Consider the following 11,980-nt stretch of genomic DNA (forward strand, 5'->3'; position numbering starts at 1 on the left):
TGAGCCGTGTATCTAATCCTCTCCTGTGTGATACTGACTGCTGAGCCGTGTGTCTAATCCTCTCCCATGTGATACTGTCTGCTGAGCTGTGTATCTAATCCTCTCCTGTGTGATACTGTCTGCTGAGCCGTGTATCTAATCCTCTCCCATGTGATACTGTCTGCTGAGCTGTGTATATAATCCTCTCCTGTGTGATACTAACTGCTGAGCTGTGCATCTAATCCTCTCCTGTGTGATACTGACTGCTGAGCCGTGTATCTAATCCTATCCTGTGTGCTCCTGTCTGCTGAGCTGTGTATCTAATCTTCTCCTGTGTGATACCGTCTGCTGAGCTGTGTATCTAATCTTCTCCTGTGTGATACTGCCTGCTGAGCTGTGTATCTAATCCTATCCTGTGTGATACTGACTGCTGAGCCGTGTATCTAATCCTATCCTGTGTGATACTGTCTGCTGAGCTGTATATCTAATCCTCTCCTGTGTGATACTGACTGCTGAGCTGTGTATCTAATCCTCTCCTGTGATACTGGCTACTGAGCTGTGTATCTAATCCTATCCTGTGTGATACTGACTGCTGAGCCGTGTATCTAATCCCCTCCTGTGTGATACTGACTGCTGAGCCATGTATCTAATCCTCTCCTGTGTGATACTGACTGCTGAGCCGTGTATCTAATCCTCTCCTGTGTGATACTGACTGCTGAGCCGTGTATCTAATCCTCTTCTGTGTGATACTGTCTGCTGAGCCGTGTATCTAATTCTATCCTGTGTGATACTGACTGCTGAGCCGTGTATCTAATTCCATCCTGTGTGATACTGTCTGCTGAGCCGTGTATCTTATCCTATCCTGTGATACTGACTGCTGAGCTGTGTATCTAATCCTACCCTGTGTGATACTGTCTGCTGAGCTGTGTATCTAATCCTATCCTGTGTGATACTGTCTGCTGAGATGTGTATCTAATCCTCTCCTGTGTGATACTGTCTGCTGAGCCGTGTATCTAATCACTGACATACATTTGTGCAGATCAATGTAATTATAGCACAAAGGAGAAAAAAATAATCACAGTGTTGCAGTTCACATTGTCTCATCTTTATTAGCACCATGAACCTTCACTTAACAGTCAGTGTAGAGATTTAAAGGGGCAGCACATTTCAGATAAAAGCAAAGTTTAATCATTCTCAAAAATCTGCAGTCTCATGCACTGAGGTTATGGGGAAAGGGCATTAGTCTCCCAAAGGTGCAGCTCATGTATTTCCATGTCAGAGGAGTCTGGAGGGAGAACGGAGGAGTCTGGAAGGGGAACGGAGGAGTCTGGAGGGGGAACGGAGGAGTCTGGAGGGGGAACGGAGGAGTCTGGAGGGGAACATAAGAGTCTGCAGGGGGAACGGAGGAGTCTGGAGGGGGAACGGAGGAGTCTGGAGTGGGAACGGAGGAGTCTGGAGTGGGAACGGAGAAGTCAGAGGGGGAACGGAGAAGTCTGGAGGAAGAACGGAGGAGTCTGGAGGGGGAACGGAGGAGTCTGGAGGGGGAACGGAGGAGTCTGGAGGGGGAACGGAGGAGTCTGGAGGGGAACATAAGAGTCTGCAGGGGGAACGGAGGAGTCTGGAGGGGGAACGGAGGAGTCTGGAGTGGGAACGGAGGAGTCAGAGGGGGAACGGAGAAGTCAGAGGGGGAACGGAGAAGTCTGGAGGAAGAACGGAGGAGTCTGGAGGGGGAACGGAGGAGTCTGGAGGGGGAACGGAGGAGTCTGGAGGGGAACATAAGAGTCTGCAGGGGGAACGGAGGAGTCTGGAGGGGGAACGGAGGAGTCTGGAGTGGGAACGGAGGAGTCAGAGGGGGAACGGAGAAGTCAGAGAGGGAACGGAGAAGTCTGGAGGAAGAACGGAGGAGTCTGGAGAAGGAACAAGGAGTCTGGAGGGGGAACAGTGAACGGAGGAGTCTAGAAGGGGAATGGAGGAGTCTGGAGGAAGAACGGAGGAGTCTGGAGGGGGAACGGAGAAGTCTGGATACAACCATGCCTCTACTCCCTGTGTGTGGTCGCTCATTACTGTTGCAATAACACACGGTAATTAAGGGCTCCGCTACTTTGGATAAACCGGAGAAGCTGCAGAAATTAATCACATCACAATTACCATACAGGGGAAAAAAGAGATTTACAGAAGAGAAACGTCATAACAAATTTAAACAAAAGATAAAAAGTAAGAAACAGATTAAAAAAAACTCATAAAGCAGAATGGAGGCGGCTGCACGTCGCGGAGGGCGAGAGGTGCAGGGAAGAGACGGCTCCGGAGTGCGGCCCCACCGGGGGAGCGCTCCTTCTTCTTTCAGTCTTGGATTATCGCATCGTTACTTTTCGATTTCTATTTCTTTGTTATTTCCAGCTTTTCCCTCCCTTCTCGGTGTTGTACTGGGGTCTTATCCTGGATTTTACAGGGAGGTGACCCCTTTGACAACATTGGGGTCTTGTTTCTGCTCCTGTTTTAACCCATTTCTTACTTTGTATCTTGTGACATTTTCCGTAGATCTCACTGTTTCTGTGTAGCGCCGCTTCACTCACACAGGACGTGACGCCCCCTCCGATAAGACATGTGGATGGGGACCAGAAATATTGTTTATGGGACGACTCCTTTAAGGCGACCACAACCAAGAGGACTCAACAGAACCTGCTAATTACAGGGGAACAGGCGCCATGTAATGAGCAGGATGAGAGCGCGTATCGGGGGTCGTGACAGCGGTGGATGGCGCCATCTTGCGCCCACCAGTGCATTCCTATACTGGGTAACTTTTGGCACTCTGGAGACTTGGCGGATGCCCGACAGTAGTCCTCAGGGCTTGGAGGAATTGTTCAGCAGCTCATCCATCGTGAACCTCCGGAAGGCGATCTTCTCACATGCGTCCTTTCCACATTCAAACAAGCAGGCGAAGGAGTGAGTGTCCTGGCACACCGCCAAGTCCGAGTACCCACTGGGACCCTCATTGATGACCCACGGTGGGGTCCAGCTGGACGGCACAAGGGGTGACTTATTCAAGTAGATTCCTAAGTCCACGCGCCCCCACCTGCTGGTAGGGTGGGAGTAGAGCAGCCAGGATGTGGCGCTATGGTTGAGGCGCGACTCTTCCACGCCGTCCGCCTCGTCCTGGTGTGCCTCCAGGGGCTGGTAGCTCACCACACTGCCCTGGCACCCATGAGGCGGCTCACAGAGGCTTTTATTGTAGTGGGCATCTCCGAACTCCATGGACTGGGGGTTGCTGGTCGCCTCCACCCGGTAGTGCTGACTGGTCCTGGCGCTGCAGTACAGGAGGTCGTTGCCGTCGCTGCACGCCACCTCTGCCACCTCGCACTCCACTGTCTTCTGCCGCCACAGCCCGCTGCCCTTGTGCCAGCTCTCACCGTGGTCGTCGCTGTAGAAGATAAAGGAGTGGGGCTTGGTCTTCCACGGGACGGGCAGGCCGCAGACGCGGGAGTGGATGTAGTACAGGTACGCGGGTACGATTAGCCTGCCCGATGGAGAGCAGACGCCGTGACCGGGGCCCACCGCAAAGGTGGCGCAGCTCTTCAGGTCCTCACCTAGAACCTCCTCCGTCACGTCCTTCAGTAGACTCCACGACTTGCCGTGGTCATGGCTGGTAACGTAGCAGAGCCGGGCAGCATTTCGTCCAGTTAAGATTTGCCTTAGCTCGGAGACATCGGTTTTCACACAAACAAAGAAGAGGAAGATGGTGTCGGTGGCGGGATCGTACAGCGGGCAGGGGTTCATGGTCCGGTGCCCCGGTAACTTGGCGTGTTCCACTGCCACCGTGTCTTCCCACTAATGAGGCAAAACAGACGGAGAAGCTGGAAAGTCACAAGATCAGACGTGGGGAGACGATTCCTTCAGGTGTTACAGCCCGTACCTGCACCTTCCCGTACCTGCACCTCCCCGTACCTGCACCTCCCCGTACCTGCACCTCCCCGTACCTGCACCTTCCCGTACCTGCACCTTCCCGTACTGCACCTCCCCGTACCTGGACCTCCCCGTACCTGGACCTCCCCGTACCGGCACCTTCCCCGTACCGGCACCTTCCCCGTACCGGCACCTTCCCCGTACCGGCACCTTCCCCGTACCTGCACCTTCCCGTACCTGGACCTCCCCGTACCTGGACCTCCCCGTGCTGCAACTCCCCGTACCTGCACCTCCCCTGTACCTGCACATCCCCGTGCTGCAACTCCCCACACCGGCACCTTCCCGTACTGCACCTGCACATCCATTGTACCTGCACATCTCCGTGCTGCAACTCCCCGTACCTGCACCTTCCAGTACATGCACCTTCCCGTACTGCACCTCCCCGTACCTGCACCTTCCCGTACTGCACCTGCACATCCTCTGTACCTGTACATCCCCGTGCTGCAACTCCCCGTACCTGCACCTTCCAGTACCTGCACCTTCCAGTACCTGCACCTCCCCGTACCTGGACCTCCCCGTGCTGCAACTCCCCGTACCGGCACCTCCCCATACCTGCACCTCCCCATACTGCACCTCCCCGTACTGCACCTTCCCGTACTGCACCTCTCCTATACCTGCACCTTCCCGTACCTGCACCTCCCCGTACCTGCACCTCCCCGTACCTCCCCGTACCTTCACGTTCCCGTACCTTCACGTTCCCGTACCTTCACGTTCCCGTACCTTCACGTTCCCGTACCTTCACGTTCCCGTACCTTCACGTTCCCGTACCTTCACCTCCCCGTACCTGCACCTCCCCGTGCCTGCACCTCCCCGTACCTTCACCTCCCCGTCCCTGCACTGCTCCGTACCTGCACCTCCCCGTACCTGGACCTCCCCGTACCGGCACCTTCCCCGTACCGGCACCTTCCCCGTACCGGCACCTTCCCCGTACCGGCACCTTCCCCGTACCTGCACCTTCCCGTACCTGGACCTCCCCGTACCTGGACCTCCCCGTGCTGCAACTCCCCGTACCTGCACCTCCCCTGTACCTGCACATCCCCGTGCTGCAACTCCCCACACCGGCACCTTCCCGTACTGCACCTGCACATCCATTGTACCTGCACATCTCCGTGCTGCAACTCCCCGTACCTGCACCTTCCAGTACATGCACCTTCCCGTACTGCACCTCCCCGTACCTGCACCTTCCCGTACTGCACCTGCACATCCTCTGTACCTGTACATCCCCGTGCTGCAACTCCCCGTACCTGCACCTTCCAGTACCTGCACCTTCCAGTACCTGCACCTCCCCGTACCTGGACCTCCCCGTGCTGCAACTCCCCGTACCGGCACCTCCCCATACCTGCACCTCCCCATACTGCACCTCCCCGTACTGCACCTTCCCGTACTGCACCTCTCCTATACCTGCACCTTCCCGTACCTGCACCTCCCCGTACCTGCACCTCCCCGTACCTCCCCGTACCTTCACGTTCCCGTACCTTCACGTTCCCGTACCTTCACGTTCCCGTACCTTCACGTTCCCGTACCTTCACTTCCCGTACCTGCACATCCCCGTACCTGCACCTCCCCGTGCCTGCACCTCCCCGTACCTTCACCTCCCCGTCCCTGCACTGCTCCGTACCTGCACCTCCCCGTACCTGCACCTCCCCGTACCTGCACCTCCCCGTACCTGCACCTCCCCGTACCTGCACCTCCCCGTACCTTCATCTCCCCGTACCTTCATCTCCCCGTACCTGCACCTCCCCATACCTGCACCTACCCGTATCTGCACATCCCCATACCTGCACATCCCCGTGCTGCACCCGGCCTCGCCTCACCACCAGGTACAAGGCATCCTGGTCAGCAGGGGAGGAGCGCTTCTCCGCCAAGGCCAAGAAGATGGAAGGACCCGGGAGGTAGAGCAAAGCCGGGATACGATACGTGACCCCGCCAGGATCCTGCTGGAAGAGGGTCACCGTGTCCGGAAAGAGCACCGCCGCCATGACTGTACCCGAACCTGCAAGACAGCGGATACACAAGAATGACAGCAGAGAGCAATGGAGGGGTCTGAACCGAGCAATGAGACACTGTATCTCATCCTATCCTGTGTGATACTGTCTGCTGAGCTGTGTATCTAATCCTATCCTGTGTGATACTGACTGCTAAGCCGTGTATCTAATCCTATCCTGTGTGATACTGACTGCTAAGCCGTGTATCTAATCCTATCCTGTGTGATACTGACTGCTGAGCCGTGTATCTAATCCCATCCTGTGTGATACTGTCTGCTGAGCCGTGTATCTAATCATCTCCTATGTGATACTGTCTGCTGAGCCGTGTATCTAATCCTCTCCTGTGTGATACTGTCTGCTGAGCCATGTATCTAATCCTATCCTGTGTAATACTGTCTGCTGAGCTGTGTATCTAATCCTATCCTGTGATACTGTCTGCTGAGCCGTGTACCTAATCCTATCCTGTGTGATACTGTCTGCTGAGCTGTGTATCTAATCCTATCCTGTGTGATACTGACTGCTGAGCTGTGTATCTAATCCTATCCTGTGTGATACTGTCTGCTGAGCCGTGTATCTAATCCTATCCTGTGTGATACTGACTGCTGAGCCGTGTATCTAATCCTATCCTGTGTGATACTGACTGCTGAGCCGTGTATCTAATCCTCTCCTGTGTGATACTGACTGCTGAGCCGTGTATCTAATCCTCTCCTGTGTGATACTGTCTGCTGAGCTGTGTATCTAATCATATATGATACTGACTGCTGAGCCGTGTATCTAATCCTATCCTGTGTGATACTGACTGCTGAGCCGTGTATCTAATCCTATCCTGTGTGATACTGTCTGCTGTGCCGTGTATCTAATCCTCTCCTGTGTGATACTGACTGCTGAGCCGTGTATCTAATCCTCTCCTGTGTGATACTGACTGCTGAGCCGTGTATCTAATCCTCTCCTGTGTGATACTGTCTGCTGAGCTGTGTATCTAATCCTCTCCTGTGTGATACTGACTGCTGAGCCGTGTATCTAATCCTATCCTGTGTGATACTGTCTGCTGAGCCGTGTATCTAATCCTATCCTGTGTGATAGTCTGCTGAGCTGTGTATCTAATCCTATCCTGTGTGATACTGACTGCTGAGCTGTGTATCTAATCCTATCCTGTGTGATACTGTCTGCTGAGCCGTGTATCTAATCCTATCCTGTGTGATAGTCTGCTGAGCTGTGTATCTAATCCTATCCTGTGTGATACTGACTGCTGAGCCGTGTATCTAATCCTATCCTGTGTGATACTGTCTGCTGAGCCGTGTATCTAATCCTATCCTGTGTGATAGTCTGCTGAGCTGTGTATCTAATCCTATCCTGTGTGATACTGACTGCTGAGCTGTGTATCTAATCCTATCCTGTGTGATACTGTCTGCTGAGCCGTGTATCTAATCCTATCCTGTGTGATACTGACTGCTGAGCCGTGTATCTAATCCTATCCTGTGTGATACTGACTGCTGAGCCGTGTATCTAATCCTCTCCTGTGTGATACTGACTGCTGAGCCGTGTATCTAATCATATATGATACTGACTGCTGAGCCGTGTATCTAATCCTATCCTGTGTGATACTGACTGCTGAGCCGTGTATCTAATCCTATCCTGTGTGATTCTGTCTGCTGTGCCGTGTATCTAATCCTCTCCTGTGTGATACTGACTGCTGAGCTGTGTATCTAATCCTATCCTGTGTGATACTGTCTGCTGAGCTGTGTATCTAATCCTCTCCTGTGTGATACTGTCTGCTGAGCCGTGTATCTAATCCTATCCTGTGTGATACTGACTGCTGAGCCGTGTATCTAATCCTATCCTGTGTGATACTGACTGCTGAGCTGTGTATCTAATCCTCTCCTGTGTGATACTGACTGCTGAGCCGTGTATCTAATCCTATCCTGTGTGATACTGACTGCTGAGCCGTGTATCTAATCCTATCCTGTGTGATACTGTCTGCTGTGCCGTGTATCTAATCCTCTCCTGTGTGATACTGACTGCTGAGCCGTGTATCTAATCCTATCCTGTGTGATACTGTCTGCTGAGCCGTGTATCTAATCCTATCCTGTGTGATACTGTCTGCTGAGCCGTGTATCTAATCCTCTCCTGTGTGATACTGTCTGCTGAGCCGTGTATCTAATCCTATCCTGTGTGATACTGTCTGCTGAGCCGTGTATCTAATCCTCTCCTGTGTGATACTGTCTGCTGAGCCGTGTATCTAATCCTATCCTCTGTGATACTGTCTGCTGAGCTGTGTATCTAATCATATATGATACTGACTGCTGAGCCGTGTATCTAATCCTATCCTGTGTGATACTGTCTGCTGAGCTGTGTATCTAATCCTCTCCTGTGTGATACTGTCTGCTGAGCCGTCTATCTAATCCTATCCTGTGTGATACTGACTGCTGAGCCGTGTATCTAATCCTATCCTGTGTGATACTGACTGCTGAGCCGTGTATCTAATCCTATCCTGTGTGATACTGTCTGCTGTGCCGTGTATCTAATCCTCTCCTGTGTGATACTGACTGCTGTGCCGTGTATCTAATCCTCTCCTGTGTGATACTGACTGCTGAGCCGTGTATCTAATCCTCTCCTGTGTGATACTGACTGCTGAGCCGTGTATCTAATCCTATCCTGTGTGATACTGACTGCTGAGCTGTGTATCTAATCCTCTCCAGTGTGATACTGACTGCTAAGCCGTGTATCTAATCCTATCCTGTGTGATACTGTCTGCTGAGCCGTGTATCTAATCCTATCCTGTGTGATACTGACTGCTGAGCCGTGTATCTAATCCTATCCTGTGTGATACTGACTGCTGAGCTGTGTATCTAATCCTATCCTGTGTGATACTGACTGCTGAGCCGTGTATCTAATCCTATCCTGTGTGACACTGTCTGCTGAGCCGTGTATCTAATCCTCTCCTGTGTGATACTGTCTGCTGAGCCGTGTATCTAATCCTATCCTGTGTGATACTGTCTGCTGAGCTGTGTATCTAATCATATATGATACTGACTGCTGAGCCGTGTATCTAATCCTATCCTGTGTGATACTGTCTGCTGAGCTGTGTATCTAATCATATATGATACTGACTGCTGAGCCGTGTATCTAATCCTCTCCTGTGTGATACTGTCTGCTGAGCCGTGTATCTAATCCTATCCTGTGTGATACTGACTGCTGAGCCGTGTATCTAATCCTATCCTGTGTGATACTGTCTGCTGAGCTGTGTATCTAATCCTCTCCTGTGTGATACTGTCTGCTGAGCTGTGTATCTAATCCTCTCCTGTGTGATACTGTCTGCTGAGCCGTGTATCTAATCCTCTCCTGTGTGATACTGACTGCTGAGCCGTGTATCTAATCCTCTCCTGTGTGATACTGACTGCTGAGCTGTGTATCTAATCCCATCCTGTGTGATACTGACTGCTGAGCCGTGTATCTAATCCCATCCTGTGTGATACTGTCTGCTGAGCCGTGTATCTAATCATATCCTGTGTGATACTGTCTGCTGAGCCTTGTATCTAATCCTATCCTGTGTGATACTGTCTGCTGAGCTGTGTATCTAATCCCATCCTGTGTGATACTGTCTGCTGAGCCGTGTATCTAATCCTCTCCCATGTGATACTGTCTGCTGAGCCGTGTATCTAATCCTATCCTGTGTGATACTGACTGCTGAGCCGTGTATCTAATCCTCTCCCATGTGATACTGTCTGCTGAGCCGTGTATCTAATCCTCTCCCATGTGATACTGTCTGCTGAGCCGTGTATCTAATCCTACCCTGTGTGATACTGTCTGCTGAGCCGTGTATCTAATCCTATCCTGTGTGATACTGACTGCTGAGCCGTGTATCTAATCCTATCCTGTGTGATACTGTCTGCTGAGCCGTGTATCTAATCCTCTCCTGTGTGATACTGTCTGCTGAGCCGTGTATCTAATCCTATCCTGTGTGATACTGTCTGCTGAGCCGTGTATCTAATCCTCTCCTGTGTGATACTGTCTGCTGAGCTCTGTATCTAATCCTCTCCTGTGTGATACTGACTGCTGAGCCGTGTATCTAATCCTCTCCCATGTGATACTGTCTGCTGAGCCGTGTATCTAATCCCATCCTGTGTGATACTGACTGCTGAGCCGTGTATCTAATCCTATCCTGTGTGATACTGTCTGCTGAGCTGTGTATCTAATCCTATCCTGTGTGATACTGTCTGCTGAGCCGTGTATCTAATCCTCTCCTGTGTGATACTGTCTGCTGAGCCGTGTATCTAATCCTATCCTGTGTGATACTGTCTGCTGAGCCGTGTATCTAATCCTATCCTGTGTGATACTGACTGCTGAGCCGTGTATCTAATCCTATCCTGTGTGATACTGACTGCTGAGCCGTGTATCTAATCCTCTCCTGTGTGATACTGACTGCTGAGCAGTGTATCTAATCCTATCCTGTGTGATACTGTCTGCTGAGCCGTGTATCTAATCCTATCCTGTGTGATACTGACTGCTGAGCTGTATCTAATCCTATCCTGTGTGATACTGACTGCTGAGCCGTGTATCTAATCCTATCCTGTGTGATACTGTCTGCTGAGCTGTGTATCTAATCCTCTCCTGTGTGATACTGACTGCTGAGCCGTGTATCTAATCCTCTCCTGTGTGATACTGACTGCTGAGCCGTGTATCTAATCCTCTCCTGTGTGATACTGACTGCTGAGCCGTGTATCTAATCCTATCCTGTGTGATACTGTCTGCTGAGCTGTATCTAATCCTATCCTGTGTGATACTGACTGCTGAGCCGTGTATCTAATCCTATCCTGTGTGATACTGTGTGCTGAGCCGTGTATCTAATCCTCTCCTGTGTGATACTGACTGCTGAGCCGTGTATCTAATCCTCTCCTGTGTGATACTGACTGCTGAGCAGTATCCTGTGTGATACTGTCTGCTGAGCCGTGTATCTAATCCTGTCCTGTGTGATACTGACTGCTGAGCCGTGTATCTAATCCTGTAGCATTCCTTATGATGTAGCCAAGCCCCTGCTGTGATACTCCGCAGCCCCCTCTATGACATATACACAGCTGTTGGCTTCTCACCTCCTTCTTTCCTGTAAACTGTCCCGATGTATAGTGGTACATAAAGAATGAGCTGGTCAGAAGTGTCTCAGCCTCAGGAGCTGGCGGCCATGTTTCCGGAGTCCATGGACATGGAATGTTATATATGGAGACGCAGGAAACATGGCGCCCGCAGTGAGCGGCTGACTGAGAGAAGCAGCGGCGCCTCTGGCGGTGAGAAGCTGAAGATGTCACGTGACCCGGCACCGTCTATCTATAGATGGTAGTTGCACTCCTGACGAGGACGTGCAGTCACATCGCCATCTGGTGGGCGCGGGAGGGACCGCAGTCATTGCCATTCAGATTAATGGACGATGGTCATATTCTGCTGCGCTGTACGCAGAGAAGACAGGCTTCAAAAACTGCTGTATTTTGCCGATATGTATTTGAAAATATAGTCAGTTTTATTATCACGTGTGGCCACGCCCCGTTGGCTAAGTGGTGCAGTCTTTTTTTTTCTCAAGTGCTGGTGACAGTGATAAAAACCCCTTCTATGATCCTGGAGTTTCCGTGAGCCGGGGCCGGGCGAGGATAATTGCCCCCTAATGTTCTCTATCCCATCTTCTGTCGTTTTACCATCGTTCTTTGTCGCTTTTTTTCTTCCTTATATTGCAGACAATCAGGAAACGGTTGGAAAGTGGAGACGGCGGCGGCCGCAGGCGGGAACGTTCATGGCGGTGGCCGCAGGCGGGAACATTCATGGCGGTGGCCGCAGGCGGGAACATTCATGGCGCCGGCGGTGCAACAAACGCTGTCGCACGTACGTGGAAACGACCCGTTCTTTATGACTGGCGCTTTCTATCTGGTTTTTAGCGTTTTTCACGTGCGCAGGTTTTTTTATGTTTATAAACATACGGTGCTTTTTTTTGTTTCGCTGTTGCGGTCGGAGTTCGGAGCTTGAAAAATGTGATAATAAAATCATCAACTGTGAAACAACAAAGTGAATAA

General features: G+C 51.6%; 1 protein-coding gene across 2 annotated transcripts; it reads right to left on the reverse strand.

Annotated features, from left to right (window-relative positions):
* Positions 1-1,057: 1,057 nt before the first annotated feature.
* LOC143817428 (sialidase-3-like) lies at positions 1,058-11,112 on the reverse strand. Of its 2 annotated transcripts, none has more exons than XM_077298822.1 (3): positions 11,015-11,112; positions 5,718-5,932; positions 1,058-3,804 (listed from the first exon to the last, which is right to left on the reverse strand). In XM_077298822.1, the coding sequence occupies exons 2-3, from the start codon at positions 5,916-5,918 to the stop codon at positions 2,821-2,823; spliced, it is 1,185 nt and encodes a 394-aa protein (XP_077154937.1). In that variant the 5' UTR covers positions 5,919-5,932; positions 11,015-11,112; the 3' UTR covers positions 1,058-2,820. The 2 variants fall into 2 exon arrangements, with proteins under 2 accessions (XP_077154937.1, XP_077154938.1); XM_077298823.1 differs by lacking the exon at positions 11,015-11,112 and adding an exon at positions 10,906-10,998 and having other exon boundaries at positions 1,070-3,804.
* Between the last annotated feature and the right edge of the window lie 868 nt (positions 11,113-11,980).

The sequence above is a fragment of the Ranitomeya variabilis genome, chromosome 3 (genome assembly GCF_051348905.1).
Source record: "Ranitomeya variabilis isolate aRanVar5 chromosome 3, aRanVar5.hap1, whole genome shotgun sequence".
NCBI classification, from domain to species: Eukaryota; Metazoa; Chordata; class Amphibia; order Anura; family Dendrobatidae; genus Ranitomeya; species Ranitomeya variabilis.